The 21,015-nt window shown below is 44.6% G+C and overlaps 1 protein-coding gene across 7 annotated transcripts in view; it reads right to left on the bottom strand.

Annotated features, from left to right (window-relative positions):
• The window catches only part of AUTS2 (activator of transcription and developmental regulator AUTS2), a 1,045,632-nt gene that overhangs the window by 83,111 nt on the left and 941,506 nt on the right, over positions 1-21,015 (bottom strand). For all 7 annotated transcript variants that reach the window (XM_060258686.1, XM_060258689.1, XM_060258688.1 and 4 more), the window contains one exon: positions 17,986-18,034. In XM_060258686.1, the coding sequence (XP_060114669.1) occupies positions 17,986-18,034 (49 nt within the window). The remainder of the gene's footprint in view (positions 1-17,985; positions 18,035-21,015) is intronic.

Raw genomic sequence — 21,015 nt, 5'->3', positions numbered from 1 at the left:
GAATACAAAGTAATATAGAATTTCTATCTTTGCTCTTCTTTTTATTTCTGTAAAAATAAATGATTATATTTAAAAACCTTGCTAGAGTTGCCAGGTCTAGAGCCACCACTGTTCATCACCACAACTACATAAGAGTGACAATATCAAACAAAATCAAAACAGAACACATGAAACTACCTTCTACTGAATCAGGCCATTGATCTATCAATGTCAGCACTGTCCCAGTGCTGTTCTCCAGAGTCTCATGTCAAGGCCTTTCATATGACTTAGAACCTGATCATTTCAACTGGGAGTGGTGGGGATTGAACCCAGGACCTTCTGCATGAAAAGCAAGTGCTCTACCATTGAGCTGCATGCCCTCCTTTGGTGACATCTGCTCCTACACAATGTTCCTTGATGTACTCTGTTCAGATACTGTCTGCAACGCGTAAAATGTTGGTTGTATCAGGTGTGGGATCAAACAGAAGATGGACCCGCAAGACAGACATTTCCAGCTATTTTGTCACTACCAGAAAAGAGTCATTTTGCCCTCTCACTTATATCCTAAACATGGCAAGATAGTTTGTGGGAAATGACCTGTGTTTTATAACCTCAGGTCTCTCACACCATCTTCCTCCTTCAGACAAGAGTCAAAGTCACTTGCCTGGTCCAGTTTCTTGTCATCTTTAATACTTGATGGAAAACTTCACATGACCAGCAGATCTCCCTGGATGTATCACAAGAGTTTGGCTGCCATTTTGGTTGGCTTAGCAAACTCACTGGAGGGCAGGGCATTCACCTAGAATTCTCCCACTCTGGCACCTCAGCAGAAAGATTGGGTTTTTTGCCATGATTGACTGACCAGTATTGAAAGAAAGCCCTGACCTGGATGGCCCAGGCTAGCTCCATCCAGTCAGATCTCTGCAGCTAAGTAGGGTCGGCCCTGGTTAGTAGTTGGATGGGAGACCACCAAGGAAGTTCAGGGTTGCAACTGCAGAGGCAGGCAATGGCACAACCACCTCTGTTCATCTCTGGACTTGAAAACTCCATGGGGCCACCATAAGACAGCTGTGACTTGATACAACTTTCCACCACCATTGAAAGAGAGATGGGAAGTGGAGGAGAATGAACTCCAGCTTTCATCCAAAAGGGAGAGAAGAAGAAGAAGAAGAAGATATTGGATTTATATCCCGCCCTCCACTCCGAAGAGTCTCAGAGCGGCTCACAATCTCCTTTACCTTCCTCCCCCACAACAAACACCCTGTGAGGTGTGTGGGGCTGGAGAAGGCTCTCACAGCAGCTGCCCTTTCAAGGACAACCTCTGTGATAACTATGGCTGACTACACCAAACTGGATAAGAATGAAAAGGAAGGTAGGGTACAGGAGACTCCAAGGTTCAAGTCCTTCGCCTCCAGCAGACATCTGTAAACCAACCTCAGTCGCACAAAATATTTTAGTTTAGGCAGGCAGCGATGACCTGGAGCACAACATAATAAGAGTTGGAAGGATGTAGTGTGTAAGAGAAGAAGTTGCTACATCTCTGGCTCAGATTTCACCTCTGTAAAAATCCACTGGATGGCCTTTACGGCCAACTCCTTCTCAGCTCAGGCCTTCTCCCCCATCTGGAGAATGGGGTTAACAGTACTGGCTTACTTTACAGGGTTGCTGTGAGGATTATATTAAAATCCAGGGGTTCAAAGTGAATATTAGAAAAAAACCACCCTGGTCTACAAGCAGGTTAATAATCACCTTCTCTCTTATGATTCTTCCTGGAGATGAACATAACACTTGGAGACCCTAGTTGGGATCGCCTAATGACAGAGGGAGGGAGAAGAAGAAGACTGCAGATTTATACCCCGCCCTTCTCTCTGAATCAGAGACTCAGAGTGGCTTACAATCTCCTATATCTTCTTCCCCCACAACAGATACCCTGTGAGGTGGGTGGGGCTGAGAGGTCACTCACAGCAGCTTCCCTTTCAAGAACACCTCCTGTGAGAGCTACAGCTAACTCAAGGCCATTCCAGCAGCTGGAGGAGTGGGGAATCAAACCCGATTCTCCCAGATAAGAGTCTGCACACTTAACACTACACCAAATTCCTGGGTTAAAGCAACAGCACCTTCCAAAGCAACAAGAGTTTGTTTGTGCACACACACTAATCTTTCCTGCAGAGAAAAAAAAATAGTTGTCAAAGGCTTGCCAAGACCACATCCATACAGCCTGGAAAATCTATAACAACTAAAAAAAAAGTCTTTCCAACAGCTGCAGTAAGGCTGAAGCGTTCATAATGTTTACACGACTCTCCTGTAAACAAATCTGAACATTAAAAATGCTCTGAACAACCAAAGCCTGATCCTGATCAAAGAGAAACTTAACTGTAGCTTGCAGGCGGAAAATCTCATCCACGAGAGATTAAGCAGCTGGTTTAAGACTGCTCTCAAAGTTATTTATTTTATAAACGCGGGTTTTACAGTCAACTATCTGAACCGTCAAAGACCGTTTATTTCATCTAGAGAGACGCCACACTTAATTGTTTTGCAGAAAACTGCAGGTCACTCAGACCAAAAACTTAGAAAGAGAACAGTGACAAAAAGTGAGATGTGTCAGATTTCCATGACGGATCTTCAGCTCAGACTTAACATTGTTTTCCTCCCCACAATCCTCCAAGTAGCTCATTAATGGCAGATAAAGTTCTCTCTGTATTTTGTCCCACAGTATCACCAGGAGGTGGGTTACGTTAACTGAGTATGTCTATGGCTGAGAGAACGTCTGAGGTTACCAGACTCCCCCCCCCAGTGGAGGTGGGGGTTCCCCTACCAGGCCTCACCTCCCTGCCTGTGATCAGCTGGCCGGTGTGGGGCAGCTCCCCCGAAAAAAGAGTGAGACCCATCGTCACAGCCCACCTGACCCAGAGTGATGCCATCACTTCCAGGACATTCGGATGACACTCCAGTATTTGGGCAAAAACTCTATGGTAGAAGTCAAATTTATCACAGAGTTTTTGCCCAAATACCAGAGAATCACCCCAACATCCCAGAAGTAATGATATTACTTCCAGGTCACGTGGACAGTGACATAGACATGTTGCTGAACGTGGGCTAGACCTCCCTGCTGCTCTCAGTAAGTCTCTCCCCATCCCCCAGTGGTTGCCAGGAGGCACGTGGCAACTCTAAGGACAACTGAACCTGAATTTCCTAGTCCAACCCTCTAACCACTACACCACATTGCCTCCCAGACTAGAGACATTTCTAAATGTTGAGATCTCTCTCTAATTTTACCACAATGCTGTCCAAGATAAAAGCCTAGATCCACCAATCCATTGCCACCAGGATCTTGGATCTTTCTTGAGGTCCCCTGTCTCTAGCAGTTCTTTCTGACCCCAGAAAAATTGATCTCTGGTGCTATGGGTCTAGTTGGGGCGGGGTTGACATTGGCCTCTTCCTTCTCCCATCAGTGCTGATGGGACAGGCACAAAGGGTAATTTCATACCTTCCCCCTCGAAACTCCATCCCCCAATCCCACACAGCTATTAGCCCACATGGCTCCTTTGACCACAAGAGACAACTTCCCTTGGGTCACAAAGACTATGTGTGAGTAGAAGGGTAAGGGAACAAAGGAAGAGCCACAGTTACCAGCATTTCCCACTGATGGATGACTGGATCCAACCCCCCAGGCAACAAAGATACAGTAATAAAAAAAATCACAGATGTAAACACAGTCAGCAGTTAAAATTCCACCAGCCACTTGGCCGAATAGCAAAAGAAGACTGAATGGGAAATAAAATTATGGGAAACCATACCAAGGGGAAGAGGCTATGTGGAAAAATGATACAATATCAACCAGACCAAAGAAAATGGGACATTATTATTTTAAAGGTTTCCTGTTTTTATACTCATCACATTTAGGTTATGGAAAGCCCTCCCAAGTGTTGCTCAGACAGCAGACACCCTATCGGTTTTCATAAGACAAGTGGAGACTTTTAGTTAGGACTTTTTTTGCTACGGCAAGCTTTTGGCACAGGTAAAATGGGATCAAGCCCAGACTATTTTAAAACCACTATCGTAATTATGCCATTTGTTTGGCTTTTTTAAAAAATGTAATTTAATTTCAAATATTGTATTTCATTTTATTTTCTTCTTCTTGAAGAGTGCATGAGCAGCCAAGAAAGCAGAACAGAAATGTATCTACAGGTAACTGCAGTCTTACGTGGTGATACCCTAATCCAGGGGTCCCCAACCCTCAGGCCGTGGAGCGGTAGTGGTCTGTGATCTGTTAGCAACCGGGCCATGAGTTGTATAATTATTTCATTTTATATTACAATGTAAGAAGACGATGACATTGGATTTATATCCTGCCCTCCACTCCAAATCTCAGAGCAGCTCACAATCTCCTTTATCTTCCTCCCCCACAACAGACACCCTGTGAGGTAGGTGGGGCTGAGAGAGATTCTCTCACAGAAGCTGCCCTTTCAAGGACAGCTTTGTGAAAATGACTTACCCAAGGCCATTCCAGCAGCTGCAAGTGACGGAGGGGGGAATCAAACACGGTTCTCCCAGATAAGAATTCACACATTTAACCACTACACCAAATTAATGGAAATAAAGTGCACAATTGTATCATCCTGAAACCATCGTGCTCCCCCCCTGTTCAGTCCATGGAAAAATTATCTTCCACAAAACCGGTCCCTGGTGCCAAAAAGGTTGGGGACCACTGCTCTAATCCAATGATTCCCCATCACTGCCCACCCATGCATTTTCTGGTATTCACTTCATTCTTACCCAAAGCTTCTCTTCCTGGTTTTCTTCCCTTTTCTATTGAAACAAGAAGTGTTTCAGAAGAGCCCAAGAGATGCCAACTGCATCTTCAGGGAGCACTTATTTGAAAACAGCTGCTTCCGTCACAGGATGACCCTTGGCTTGGGGCCTCCCAAAATTCTGTGACTGTCTTCCAAAACAGCCATTTTGTGGTGCTGCCCACTGACATCCAAATTCCAAAAATGCCTACAACAGGCCCATAGCCAGAAAATTCTGGGTGGAGGGGCCCAGGTGAAAAAAAAATTGGTGGGGGGGCTGCAGGGCTTGGCTGCCTGTAACTGCCTCTGTCTGTAACTGCCTCTGTCTGTTCCCGGTTCTGCTTTGAACTTCCACCTGCCCCCAGGCGAGGATCACTTCCCCCTGCTACTCAAGAGAAAGCCCATGCCTGCCTGAGCAGCCTGCAGCAGGCCAGAGTCCGACCGTGGGGGGGGGGGAATGCTAACAGGGAAGAAGCCCCCCCCCCCTTGTCACACCTTGTATGCGAATTTGCAGCGCTCCTACAAGACCAGTTACACTGAAGGATCACAAGTTACTAATTTTCAGTCTGCTATGGCAGGCAGCTAAAATCCTTGTACTGAAAAATGATGCTTTCCCCCATGAATCGCTTGGCAGTCCGCGGAACAGTCATCCACTTACAGACATGGGATGGACCATAGATGGGCGGGGTTTAGGCTCCTAAGGACCCTCTCCATCTCCCCCTCTGCTCAGGCATTTGTTACCGCTCCCAGCCCTCTAAGAAGGTTGGGTTGGAACATGCTATTATAGCAAGGCGGAGCAAGATATCGTGGTGTGTTTCAGTCCTCGGCAAAGTTGCTGTCGTTTTAACTAAGCCGCCAGTGCTGAGTGACAGCCACCAAACAGTCATGCTGTGCTGAGCAGACTTTCATTTGTTGCTGAGGGCTTTAGGAAGGACATAACTCCCCCCCCCCCTTTAGGATGGAAGTTGTTCAGCCCAACGGGCAACCACTTCCTCCTTCAGCTCACTTGCCTTTCCAGATCTTTGCCACCGCCGCTTCAGAGGCAGAGGACAGTTTGGGAAACGGCCTGCGGTAGCACGGAGCCCCTGTTCACACGGGCCCCAAGATGTCTGTGGCATTCACAGCCCCCAGGTGTTGTTGCTCTCTCTCTCTCCCCCTCGCTCTCTCTCGCTGTCCGTCTTTCTCTCGCTTCCCCCACTCGCGTGCTGTTGCTCGCTCTTTCTTGCTCACCTCTCGCTGTCCCCCCCCCCCGCTTTTAACTCAGCTTCACCATCTCCGCTCAGCAGACCCTGCTTGAAAAGAAAGTACGTTGGGTTCCTAGAGGGCGGCTCCAATGGAGGGACCCTATAGAGGGAAGGGGGGGTTAAACAGAGGGGGCGTTCACCCCCCCGTACCCCTAATGTAGCTACGGGCCTGGCCTACAAGCTCAATGAAGATGGGAACTTCTGAACTAGACCATTTATTTCAGTGAGTCACCTGGCACAGTGTTCCACTGTTAATTGAAATCAACCCCCAATTAGAATAACAGAATCATAGAGCTGGAAATCCAACACCCTGCACAACTACCTCCTCCACAACACCCTCCCAGTGATCATTGTTCCATGCCCAGAAGATGGCAAAAACCTCCAGAATACCTGGCCAAACTGGCCTGGAGAAAAATTGCTTCCTGACTGCAAAGTGGTGATCACCATTTCCTTGGGCGTGTAAGAAAGGGCCACAAGAACTAAGCACCGATGCAACCCTTCTTGCCCTCCCTCTTATGATCTGCCTATGTTCACAGAATCAGCACTGCTGTCAGATGGCCCATCTAACCTTTGCTTGAAAACCTCCAAAAAAGGAGAGCCGACCACCTCCCTGTTCCACTGAGGAACTGATCTGTCAGGAAAGGAGCATAAACCACCACATTCCAGCAAAACAGGCAACAAACAGACCTCTCAGAAAAGCTTTCAAGAGTACCAAATGTTTTACAAGATTGCAGCAAGAACACAACGTTCCCTTCCAAAGCAGGTCTTTCAAGGGAGTTCTTCAGGGTTGACACCATTATCAAGAAATCCCTGTTCCGAGTCCACACTGACCTGTCTTCTGAAAACAAACAAACAAAAAAGAACCACCCTGGGGAAACCCAGTGAAAGATCCATCAAGTTCAGCATTCCACAGTGACAAGCCAAAGGTCTCCAGAAAGCAGGACTTGAAGGCAACCCCAAATATTTGCTATCCAATTATACAACATCTTGGAATGTCATGGCTAGGTTCCCAGCTCTTGCTAGAAGGCCAGAACAAGGCCTCTCTTCTGTATGACTGGTCTAAAAAAGGTAAAGGTAGCCCCCTGCGCAAGCACCAGTTGTTTTCGACTCTGGGGGTGACGTTGCTTTCATAACATTTTCACGGCAGACTTTTTACGGTGCGGTTTGCCATTGTCTTCCCCAGTCATCTACACTCCCCCCCCCCCCCCCCAGCAAGCTGGGTACTCATTTTACTGACCTCGGAAGAATGGAAGGCTGAGTCAACCTGGAGCCGGCTACTTGAACCAGCTTCTGCTGGGATTGAACTCAGGATGTGAACAGAGGGTTCCGACTGCTGTACTGCAGCTTTACCACTCTGCACCACAGGGCTCTTTATGACTGGTCTAAGGACCCCTATAATAATAAAGAAGCCCCTCTGTGTTTATTTCAGCAACAGAGAGATTCTGTGGTGCAACATGCAAGGAGTTGGGCTGTGGCTCAGTGACACAGCATCTGTTTTGCATGCAGATCTTAGATTCACTCCCTGGAACTAGCAAGTGAAAAGCTCTGGTAGTAGGTGATGTGAAAGACCTCTACCTGAGACCCTGACCAGTTATACTGCTGGTCAGAACAGACAGTACTGAACTTGACAAATCAGTGGTCCAGCTCAGTATAAGGCAACTTCATGCTCTGAGTCTTGGCCTGCTCACATCATATCACAGAACTTCACGCCCAATGAAGCTTTTGAGTTTGTCATTCCTGATCTTTTAGAGAGCCAGTGTGGTGTAGTGGTTAAGTGCACAGACTTTTAATGGGAGAACCAGGTTTGATCCCCTACTCCTCCAGATACACCTGCTGATGTGACTCTGGGTCAGTCACAAGTTCTATCAAGGCTGTTCTACTCAAGACCAGTTCTGGGAGAGCTCTCTCAGCCCCAACTACCTCATGGGGTGTCTGCTGTGGGGAGGGGAAGGAAAAGGAGATTTGTAAGCCACTATGAGAATCATTTGGCTAGCAAAGCACGGGGTATAAATCCAATAAATCTTCCTCCTCCTCCCCCGGAGATCCCACAGACTAAACCTGAGAGCTGTATCCAAATCAAATGCTCTCCTTTTGAGTCATAGCCCTTCCTGTACTTAAACTTAAATAAGTTTGTTACTACTGGTGCTCCTTCTGTGATTCATGACATCTGGAACCCAGATTTACTGGAATGATGCTTTTACCCATTCTAAGATTTATGGATCCCTAGGGGAGGGAGAGAGGAATGTCCACAACAAGTATATTAAAAAAAAAAACAACTTCTTTTTAAGACATATGTTGTACAAGAAAACTTCAAAACAATGGAACTGATAATGGATGTTGCCAGACAAATCAGACTTCATAAGGATACAGACTGTTATGTATCTATATATAACTGTAAAGTGCAAAGATTAGACTTATGCCAATCAAGAAAGCAGCAAAACCAGGAAATACCAAAACCAGGAAAAACCAGGGGGAAGGAGTCTCTACACAGAGGAGCTCCCCATATAGCCATTAAAATTTTGATGTAAATTAATAACAACAACAAAAAGATCTGATGAGGACTGAGCATGTTCAGGAAAGGCAAGGAATGTTGAGGACTGAGCATGCTCGAGAAGGCAGGGAATGTTGAGAACATTTGAAAGTTATTTAGAAAGAGAAAATGAGGGAGTTTATACAATAGTACAGGGGAATCTTGGGGCATCCAGGTTATTCATCCCCCCAATTCCTCCTGGATGTACACTACATCTTGTTCCCTTTAACACCAAAGTTCATGGTTGACTGTCCGTCCAAAAAGCAGCAGAAGAGGACAATCCACATACAAGGCAGCCATTCCTGCACTCTTCAAGGACTCTCCAGACATGAATACTTTGCAAATGAAATAAAAAAAAGAAAAGAGTAGCAGCTTTGATGAGTATGTTTACTGCATCTAGGGGGTACAAGATATTTAGGGCAATCAGGAGCTAGTTAAAGCCAGAATATTCAACCCCTGAGGGTCTAGAGCCCCACCTGCAGGGTTATAAACCCCCTAAGAATGGCCTTTTTGTTGTTTGGAAGACCTGCTGCCTACTGCACAAGTACAGAGATTGGATTGCCATGCCTCTCTTGAAAGGAGCTAAAGGGCAGGTGGGGACCCTCAGTGGTGGAGTAAATTCCTTTTTACACAGGAATGTTCCGAATGCCTGGGTTTTTCCTCTTACTGCTCATCACTTAGATGTCATGTGCTTCCCCGTCACATGCTGTCACCTTAAAATTGGATTCCAGGTCTGGAAAGGTTAAAGACCTCCCAGTTAATGGGGTGGGGGAAGGAAATTGGTGGTGGGTAATGGACAGCAGTCCACTAAAGCCCTTAAGAGCTTAGAGGATCCTGAAAGAAAAGACTGTGAGAACTAGCTGTGCTTATTTATCTGGGATAGTTCCCATTTCCCAGTTCCCATCTCTGGAAAAACCACTGTCCCTATTCCGTTCCTTTATTTGCCTTTTGGGGAGACCTGGTGAAATTTTAATAGTGTCACTTGGCTACCATGGTCAGTCTTTAAGACACAGTTTTCTTCACCCAGATCTCCAGAATTTAACCATACAATCCTGTTCAGCATTACTCTAGTTTAAACCCAGGGCTTTTTTGGTAGCAGAACTTTTTTGCGCATTGAGCCACACGCTCTTGATGTAGCCAATTCTCCAAGAGCTTACAGGGCTCTTGGTACAGGATCTACTGTAAGGTCCAGGAGGACTGGCTATATCAGGGGTGCGTGGCCTAATATGTAAATGAGTTCCTGCTACCAAAAAAGCCCTATCTAAACCCATGGACCAAAGTGGCTGAGGCTGGAATATCTTTATGTAGGATTTCACCATAAATTTCTGAACAGGAAATGGATGCACTTAGATCCTAAGGAGAGTCAGTATGGTGCAGTGGTTAGAATAATCAGACTAGGATCTGAGAGATCCAGGTTCAAATCCTGTCACTGCTGAGGAATAGCAAGCTTGGATGGCTTCCCCCACTGAAGGAGAAAGACAAGGTATAAACAAAGCAAATGAATAAAACATATCCATGAGATGCATGTTAATGAACACCAAGTCATCATGCCAACCTGCAATGGTAAAGGTATTGTTTGAACAACCGATCAAACAATAACTTTCTTTCCCCCGAACTCTCTCTTCCTCTTGTACATTCTATCCATGGGGGATAAGTAAATTGCACTCAAAATGAATACTGCCTTTTGAGGAGGGGGACTTTCAACAATGTACAATCCAGGGAACGACTCACACAGCTCTTTTGTATGACATTTAGATAGTTGTTTCCTTCATTTATATATTGCCTTTCTCCCCAGTGGGGAAACAGAGAAACTTATGTTGTTCTCTCCTCCATTTTACCTCAGAACAATCCTGTGAGGTAGATTTGGCTGAGAGAGCGTGACTGATCGCCCAGTCAACTTTTGTGGCAGAGTGGGGGTTTGAATCAAGTCTTCCAGACCCTAGTCCAGCACTCTATGACCTCTATGCCCCACTGGTTCTCTTGCCAGTGGAGCACCGCACACTGTGAAATGTAAAGGTATGGAAGAGCTGTGTTCAGGTGGGGTCTTCAACTGTTTTCCATCCCCCAGCAATTCCTGACAGGCTGTCAGCTTGCATCAACCAGATGGTTCCGGAAGCTGAGTTTGTGCAAGGATCCCCCCCCCCCCTTCCATTTGAGGACTAGTAAACAGCGGCACTTCTGAGAGCCACCGTAACCAACCTCCCCAACAAAGATTCCCTCTGGATCCCCTTCATGCCACTCACGCCCAATGCAAACATCATATGAAAACAATTCCCATGCCTCGCTTTTAGCATAAAGCAGCTAATAAGGACTAGTTTGATTGATACACACTGGCTGCAAGCGCACACTCTGTCTGTCTGTCAGCCTGCCTAGTACTGCTCATACAGCTATCATCTTAAGCAGAAATTAAAATAAAAATTTAAAAAGAAAAGGCCTTACTTAATGTTATTTTCCTGGTATTTAATTATTGCTCCTCTAAATTTTGCCACTGAAAGGTTGACAAGATCATTTGTGTCCACCTGGGCTCTCGAATTAAGCAATTCCATTATTTTAATTAAAGGGATGATTAAATTAGCCCTCAACTTGCTGTATATAGTTGTATATAATAATCATATGCTCGATGGTTTCTACTTTGTCGTATGAACACTGACATGTTCCAAATGCGTATGGTACTTTATTACGTCTGCCCTGCAAAACGGCCAAGGGAAGGGCATTCATTCTTGCCAGAGTAAAAGCTCTTCTGAGCTTTGGTATTGTCAGATGAAACAAAATACTTTGGCAGTTGCATCAGGAGGGAGATCCCACACACTAAATAATACACTTTCAATGCACTTTCCAACTGGATTTTACTGTGTGAGCTGGCAAAATCCCATTGGAAAGTGCACTGAAAATGGACTGAAAGTGCATTATTTAGTGTGTGCGATTACAGCTACTGTAAATCCCCCCCCCCTCAGATTTCTATCCCACTCTTTCTCCAAGGAGATGAAGGTAGCATATCCATTGTGTTTCCACAACAACCCCATGAGGAAGGTTAGGCCAACAGGAAAAAAGAATGACCAGCCTAAGATCATGCTTACCTCCTTGCCTCTGTTAGGTTTTAGAGATACAATTAGCAGAGTAACATGGAGAGAACCACAAAATAACCGCCAGGCACACGGTTTAGCTTAAGAATAAAAGTAGTTTACTAATGAGGAAAGGGATGACTGGAATTACTAGAAAACAAAGAAAGGATTCAACATCCTATCTAGCTTCTAACTACATCTTGACTCTCTCAAGTCTTAACTTCAACTGTGTGGAGATCTAAGGGCTTAAACAAAGGGCTGCAAAACTGACCAAATTCTTTCCCCTAGACCACCACCCAAATATATGGATTAGCCAATTAGGGCTCTCCCTCAATGGTCACTATGCATATTGACACCTAGCCTTGGCGGGAAGTACGTGGAAACATTCTCATTGGTCTATACCAACTCACTGGCTAAACATCAGCATGCATATACAAACAATTAACTCATGACAACAGGAAGTGAAGTGACTCTCCTGAGAAGTTTGGTTCCTAAAGGGAAATTTAGTCAACCCACAAGCAGCACTTCTGAGAAAATGCTTTTCCTTCCTGCAGAGTAGGGGAAAGCACTTCCTCCCTCATGCTACAGAATCCCCATCTGCTCCCCACACTTTTCTTTCTGGTCTACTGACCCAAGGGAACATAATGCGTAGGGGACACAGAAGGCAGCATCAAGAGGAGAAGAGGCAGGAAAGTTATCTTGGGAGCAGAAGAGAAACACAGTTACCAATTGGCCACCCTCTATTCATTGCAGACTTTTTGAACCATATAGTTCAGGTCACGACATCAATCTGGCCATGCCTGTGGCTGTTTTTACACAACACCAGACAAGACCAATGGGCAGGTCATAACTTTCCAATCCAGCATGGTTTGCAGAATCAAGAAATAATTTGACACATGTACTTCCTCCTCCATCCACTTGCTCAGTTAGTTATTTCCCAGTTCAGACAAACTCTCATTTTCAGTTACACCTAGGCTAATTCCTCACTGGCATTTGCTCTATCCCCATGCTTCTCCCTGCACCGGCTCAAGCGATGGATTCCCCCACTAGTTGCTCCGCGGGCACCTCTTACATTGAGGCTCCTTCCTGTTACTGTCGCAGCAACAGAATGCTGGTTTTTTGGAGTTCCAATCACCACGACGGAAGTGGGAAGGATCCCCGAAGCAAGAGGCGCTGCGGAGCAACTGGTGGGGATTCAATGGCTGGGAATCAGTCCTAAACTACTGTTGACTCTTCTCCACTAATCCCCAGATCGGAAATACCTTCCAGCTTTTTTTGGGGGGGGGGGGGGGATACCACAGTTTCCTAGTTCAGGTGGAGCAGCAAACTGCAAAGCCCACACAAAGCTGCCTTATACCATTGGTTCCTCTAATTCAGTGCCATCTGCTCTGATGGGTAGCTGAAGTCTCAAATGAAAGTGTTTTATTCTCTCCAACAGCTGCTAGTAGAGATTCCAAGGACTAAACCAGGGATCTTCTGCATGCAAAGGAAGTGCTCTACCCTTAAGCTGGAGATCCTCCCAAAATGGCTTGCCTTCAAAGGGAGGTAAGGAGTCACTGCACATCAGCAGGGGGAGGAGACAGGGCTAGCAGCAGTTTAGCATTCTATTGCCAAGATGTCATCCGGTGTCTTCCCATAATCCCCTCCTTCCCATCACCTTCCTCCCCACAGGGAGTTCACACTGAGGTGTCTCCAAAACCACTGATGATGACAGCAACTGCACAGCCTACCCTGGTGCCCTACATCTGGGTGTTAGGGATGCCAGACCCCTGGTCCGGGTGGGGGTATCCTGCTTTCGGGCACTCCTCTACCACCCCGAATTACCCCCTCTTATCTCTGAGAAGCCAAAAATAAACATGACATGCCTATGTAACCCTGAAGTGATATAGGTACGTAGTGCGGTGACACCCTGGTTTTTAAGCAAAAATCTACAATTTGTAGTTAAGTCTACCATAGTGTTTTGCCCCAAAACCAGAGCATCGCCACCCAATGTCCCCAATGTGCCTACGTCCCTTCTGGGTGATGTAGGCATGTTGTGGCACTCCTTTCCACTCCCAGAAAGGTCTCTCCCACCCCCCTTTGGTGCATCATTGGGAACCGGGCACCCGAGTCATGCTGCTCCCAAAGGGAAACTCCAGAGAACCCAGCTCTGGCTGCCACTGCCAAGAAAGGGTACAAGTGCTGTTTGTGTGGCAACAAGGCAGGACTTCGTCATGGGCCTTCCTGGGGCCCTGGGAACACCCAACCATGCCAACCCTAGAAGGAGGGAATTAGCAAGCATAAAGATAATTCATAGATCTGGACTAGGATTCCCAACCTCCTGATGGGGGTGGGGGATCCCATGGTTTTGGGGTCCCCAACATGCCAGCATGGAGCTGGCTGGCAAGGGGATCCCTGCCCCCAAAGAGCTCCATCAGTGCCTGATGCGATGACGCCACCCAGAAGCGACATCATCGTCCTGAGCAAGTCGCGTGGGGAATGCTGTAGCATTTGGGTAAAAAAACCCTCTATGGTATCATCTATCTCCTGCCAGAAGTCAGGTGGGACCCGGCAACCCTAATCTGGGCAAAGCCCGGTTTTAAGGTTTTAATCCCAAAGACTTCTTTTGTCACACAAGGAGATGAGACAGAACTGTAACTGTTTCAAATGGCAAAAAATTCTCAGTCCAGAAGAGAAAAGACCTGGGGAGGGAGGGGGGAAGAACAATAGGAGAAGGAAAATACAGGCCAGATATCCGTAGGATAATATTCTGCACCTGCCTGGAAGTAATTATCAATATTCTCTCAAAAGACGTGCATCTTGTACTGGTTTGTTTCCTGACATTAAACGGCAGGAACAATAATCCTTTTCAGCCTAATGGTTTCTATTTGGTTTGCTTTTCTCTCTGTGTGTGTATTAAAAAACCACCCTCTTCCCTTTATTCTCTTCAGTAGAAAACAACAGAGTTAGTTTCTGAAGCACCTAGATTGACACAGATCCTTCCCCGGCCATTCATGTTTCCCCGACAGGAATCAGCATATGGCACGAAGGGGGAAAATTCAGGAGGGCCAGGAGGGCAAGAAGAAAGCCGCCATTTTGATGGAAATTTGGGGGCAAAAACATAATCTACCATTGACTAAAAAGCTTAGCTGTGTACAGCTTCCCAAGCTGGGTTGGGGTGGGGGGAGATGAAGAAAGGCCCATGTTGACTTTAGGCAACACAAAAGAAGCCTTAATCCTTTCATGGGAACTAAATCACCACAGAAGGGGACCAAGAGAAGGCAGCAAAGAAAGGGACTCTGTCAAGTGAAATTCATTCAGGAGTAAATAGGGGCCGCCAATCCAACTTGGGTAAGTAAACAACATAAGCAATGTGGGAAATGGTTTCGAGGGAAAAGAAAAGGAGGAGGAGAATAAAAAGGAAGGACAGAAGTGCCCCCTCTTCTTCGTTGGAAAGATGGTCTCCTCCTCCCTCGCCACGAACTCTCAGTTAGGGATTCAGGGTCTCTGGACTGGCTTCCAAATCCAATTCATCCCTCTTTCAAAGAGAGGATTCTCCAAATTCCAAAGACAAAATTAACAAAATAAAGACACAGGCGTATGTTGTTCAGAGGGCTGGAATCACTTGAACAAACAAGTCTCCCCTCCCTCGTCCTGCCTGGTTTTGACCTCTTCTCAACCAAAGAAACCACCTCATTTGTGTCTGCCAAGACAAATAATTCTATTTAGTTCCCCCCCTCCAACAACTCTTTTTTTTAAGAGGAGGGGGGAAATCCCTCAGTTCAGAACTTCAAAAGGATGCTAATGCATAAACCAGGACCAGCGCTCCATTATGCAATTAAAAATAGATATAATTCAATATACATCAAAGTCATTTCAGAAGAAGCAGCGTAATTACCAAGGGGAAACCACAGACCTAATGAGTGGGCTTCACACAGGCCGCCCATCTTTTCCTGAGGCTAGAAAGAGACTGAGACAAAAAAAAAATCAATCACAAAAACACCTTCCGCTCTCAAAAAGAGAGCGTTAAACCCCACAAAACATAAGGGCACTTGGCAACAAATTGCATCAAAATGGTAACACCCAGGTTACCTTTCTAAAGCATCATGTTTCCTAACGTTTTCCCGCTGATTGACCAGTTTGGCTCCAGACCCTGAATGTATTTAGCTGGAAATATTTAACTCTGTGATTTCAACAACCCAGGCGCTTAGCATAGCAGCTTAAGATTTAAATGTGATTTCATCAGACACAAAATTACGCTTCTGTTCTTCGAAATAGGGACCAGATACTATCTGCTGTTCCCTCACAGCTAAACTTCTTTCCATTTTGCTTTGGCTCTGCAACAGTTACCCAAAAACCCACTCTTTAATGGCAATAGCTGCACACCCATCAACACTGGTGCCTCTTTGCGCACAAACAGAATCAAGTCTCCATGGAAGAGGGGTGGTTTCCTTCCCTCTTCTGGGCTTCTATGAGATGAAGATGCCCTTTATTGGATAGGACCCCTGGTCCATCAAAGTCAGTATTATCTGCTCAGACTAGCAGTGGCTCTCCAGGGTCTCGGGCAATGATCTTTCACATGACCTGATCTTTTCAGCTGGAGATGCTGGGGACTGAACCTGGGACCTTGCATATGCCAAGCAGATGCTCTGCCCCTTCCCCCCAATTCAGAGAAGGGGAATGTGTTAGTAGCAACCACAGATGCTGGCTCACTGATAAGCCAAGCCAAAATTTGTGGATGCCAGGCGGTTCTAAATGTCTGCCCCTTTAGTGCTAGGGCTCACCTAGGGAAGTAATTTGCATTATTATGAAGATGACCAAAGCACAAGCCATGAGAACAAGAAAGGCTATAACGCAAGTTTGTGCCTAAAAATGTGGTGGTGCAAAGTGCCATCAAGTCGCAGCTGACTTACGGTGACCCTGTAGGGTTTTCAAGACAAGAGGCAATCAGAGGTGGTTTGCCATTGCCTGCCTCTGTGTCACACCCTGGTATTCCTTGGAGGTCTCCCATCCAAATACTAACCAAGGCTGACTCTGCTTAGCTTCTGAGATCTGATGAGATTGGGCTAGCCAAGACAGGACTGCCTACAAATACACAAAACATTCCCTGACTACTAAATTGCACTGCATGTTTCAATGTAGCCCAAAACCATGAAGAACAGAAGGACTCCACATAGAGGGAACTACAGAAAGCCCCAAGATAGTAATACTTTTTTTTTTTTAAGTAGAAATGCCATCTGTTACAGTACGGCATCCAACCAAAGTCCCTCCTACAACGGAGGCATAAAACAGATACTGCTGAAGTTCTTTAAGCTTCTGGTTAGCAATCTGTCCACTTGATTTTTTACTTCAATTGACCTGATCATTGGCGATTGCCATGAATGTATACGCATACTGTGAATTATTCACAGTAACCATATTTGGCCAGAAAATTACAATACATTATTTTGATATAACGACAGCTGAACATTTGGGGGTGCAAAAATATCCAAAAGCCAGTTTGGCCTAAAGGAGAATCTTGCATGGCCTGAAACGTTGTTAAACAACTAACTAAAAAAAGCAAAACCAAAGAAATAACCCTCCCCCCCCAAAAAAAAAATCAGGATATTTTATTTTAGAGAAGCGGCAGAAGGAAATCTATGATTTGAGCAACGGAGAAAGGAGCAGATAAAGAGCTATTGTCATCCATCGTCCATCAAAAAAGCAGACTTTCCCAACACATACCCGCCAATCACAAAAACAAGACGAAAAATGAGCACTGAGCTTCGGTAACATACTATTAAATCACTAGCTGCGAACGCCATGAACGTATACGCATATATGGCCATCTGATAGGGCTTTTAAGAGAGAACGTATATTTTAATTACAGCACTATATACAGTTTATTAACTTTAAAAAAGAAAGCTTCCCACACAGATCAAACCGTAATGATCATTGCCATGCCAACCCTAAATGCCAGGCAACAGTAATTGCTCGCGTTGTATAAATTGGCGATTCATTATTCTGCATCTATTGCCCAAACCAATGAAACACAATCACATTTAAAACACTCAGAACACCGGCAACTTCTTTAAATGAGATAAAAATGAAAACCTTTATGAGAACAAGATTAGAGGTCGTTACCAAATATTATTAGTATATGAATTAACTCAGGCCTAGAAGACTTCAAGTAGATTGTTATATTTTTTTTAAATTGAGGTTTTGTATCACCTTTGCCATCTAATTGCTTTGGGAGACTGAATGTGTGGCCAGAAGGAACACAAGAAGGACCAGTGGATGGAGGAACAGAAATTGGGAGTTTAATCTCCAGTTACAAATATGAACAGTGTGTGCTGGGAGACATGATGGATGAAATGGTGGTGGTGAGGAGGGTGTTTGGGGGAGGGGGTTCACAGGCTTACCTTTATTGGCAACGGTGTTGAACAATTTCTCAGAACTGGCATCGGAACCCTAAGGAAAACCAATGGAAAAAGAGTAACCGATTAGACAACAAAAAACTCGGCTGTTATTGATTCAGTGATACAACAGGCTTATAGAATAAGACCCAAAAGGTATTAAACTTCAGAAGCAAAGATGTAGTGATTCCAAGTCAAGGATGGAGGGATAGTGCCTTTTTTCCCCAAAGGCACAAGACAGACCTGTGCAACCGGAATCCCAAACGCCCAGAAGATGGTGCTATTTAGTCGTGTCTAACTATCCGGCAAGCATAGACGCTAGTAATGGAGGACAGCACAGACATTTGCGGCTCTGTTTTCGATGGTTCCTTATTCAAAATATTGGCAACAAGCAAAAAGTAATTCTTTTGCCATTTAACACATGATGGACTATGAGCACTCTCAACCACAATTGCAGCCCGACAGAATGAGCGTTCATTGTAACATCTATGTCCCATCTTCATATACAGCTCTAAGTGGCACATGTGAGGTCGCCCTGTTTCCAGAACACCCCACCAAAGTAGGTTAGGCTTAAGTGACAGGGACCTGCCTAACACCACCTGCAGTGAACTTCAAGACCAGTGTACCCTCTAAGCTGAATTAGTGTGAGCTCTGGCTCACATATTTTTGGTTTAGCTCAAGAAAAATGGCCCTAAGAACAAACTAATTTATGCAGTAGCTCACAGCTTTAATGCCAGTAACTCAAAAAGTAGAATTTTTGCTCACAAGACTCCACAGCTTAGAGGGAACATTGTTCAAGACCACAGAAAAGGTTTAAAGCCTGACAATTCTCACATCTAGGACAACCTCATACAGTTTTTCAGGCTTTCTCCAACAGCTTCCTCCCCCATTCCTCTGAAGATAGCTTACTGCATTTCATTAACTCATTTGGAATATCACAGCTTCCACAATTCACATTTAAGTGAACATCCATTATTGGGGTGGACCTTATCATACCAAGCTACAAATAGAAACCCCCCCCCCAAAAAAACCCAACAACAACAAGATTTGAAGGTTGGATTCAAAATACATGGAATAAAAACTGCTCTTCAGCTTTGTGTGCTTACAAAATGATCATATCAATGTGTCTTATATACCACTGTATTAGAATGTCTGTCACATCTGCCTGTTTTTCAAACAGGATGCCCAATTTGATATTTAGGGCAACAGTTTATTTGTATTTCTGAAGCCTTATTTATGTGGAAACAGTTTCTGAAGCTGCTTTGCACAGACAAACAGTTTTACAGCTTCAACTTCTAAGATATATCCTTCAAAACATTCTTCCCCCACGTAAAAACCCGCCAGAAAAGCAGTGTACCAATTGTGGGTAAAAACTACCCATCTTCTCATACTGAAGGCTCTTTGGAAACCACCAACCAACCACATTCAAATTTACACGTTACATCCAGGTCTATGATTTCAATATGTTGCAGGACACTTGGCTACAGAAAATGTGCATTTGCCACTCTGTTAATTCAAACTGGGAATATAATTACTAAGAGTGATCAAAGACAACAGTAACTATAGGAATGAAGTAAAACCTTGATTGACTGATCTGGGCGGCATCAGAACTGTGGCATAAACTGGAGGTCAGAGTTAAATTCACACACTTTGGATGCACGCAACACATGATCAGGAACCTCATTTTCAAACATGGGTGTACCTCCAAAAACGAGAGTTGGGTATTGAATATCTTAAGTCTACACGTAACAGAAATGAAAGACTAGGCATTTTTCCCATATGTATTATGTCAAGGAAAAGAGAGATTTGTCTTAAATTCACATTTACACTCCAGTTACATACAATAATCCCCTCCATAAATTTATGTGAGTGAAAGATTTTTTTAAAGGGAGATTTTCTTACATTCAGGGCCATCTCACTTTTGGTACGTGTGTGTAACTACTCCATATATTCAGTGTTAGGTAAGCCCCCCAATTTGATTCTTTGGAACTGTGCTGATTGTATGATACACAAGACAGTGGATTTGAGCTGATTCCAGGATTTCTAGGACACATTTTGAATTTCACAAAATCACGGATGCAGCAGCAGTCAAAGATCCATCATTTTCTTGCTTTTGTGCACGGACAATTTTGTGAAGGGAGAAATGCCCTCACATCACACTGATAGCGACGCTTACAGAAAATTTTTTATCAAAACTTCCTCTGCCTAGAGAATGAGTCATTACTCAAGGAACAGTTTTGGTCTTCCAGCAAGTGAATAAAGGAAAACTGCATTTTAACTAACAGAACACAAATACATACAAACACACGCAAGCACATGTCTAGATCTGTTAATATCTGGCCAACCAGTGGCTTGAAAAATTATCAAGCAGCCCAATTCAATTTGTTTACTTTGAAATAAATGTCCATTTACATACATTGGGATTTACATTCTACTCAGTGTAGACAGACTAACATCATTTAAGACACCAAGATTATACGTGGTTTATGGAAGGTGGGGATGTTCCTCTTAAATCTTCATTAGATTTTAAAAGGGCTTTAATTCTCAGAATTATAAATGGATTTTGGCAGATTAACACTGCCTGCACGGAGTTAAATCCCTGAGAAAATACTATTCCCTCCCCCCCCCCCCCCAAAAAAAAAGCCTCATGAATGCTGGATTCCTAACCTGATAAAGCTGTAAGAGAAAAAAAGATGGAACTGATAAATGAAGAAGCATAAAAGAATAAACAAAAAGGGGTCAAAGGGTTTTGCGCTTCGAAGAATAGGTCAGCTCTATCCTTCCACCCAATTTGAGAGCTTTCTCATTGCTTTCATAACCTCTCCATTCAACCTGATCTGTGGCGCAAAATGGAACAGTTTTTTCTCATCAGCTGTGGAAATTCAAAGTTCTCCCCATAGACTGAACCAGGAAGACAGGTGTGTTCTCCCACACACACACACACACACACACACACACACAAAATTTAAAAGAAATTAATAAATAAAACCCTGAACTGGTTTGAAGAGATATTCTGGCCCTCATGTCAACATTTTA

Source organism: Heteronotia binoei, chromosome 18, assembly GCF_032191835.1.
Source record: "Heteronotia binoei isolate CCM8104 ecotype False Entrance Well chromosome 18, APGP_CSIRO_Hbin_v1, whole genome shotgun sequence".
Lineage (NCBI taxonomy): Eukaryota > Metazoa > Chordata > Lepidosauria > Squamata > Gekkonidae > Heteronotia > Heteronotia binoei.
This window is presented reverse-complemented; position numbering and strand designations above follow the sequence as displayed.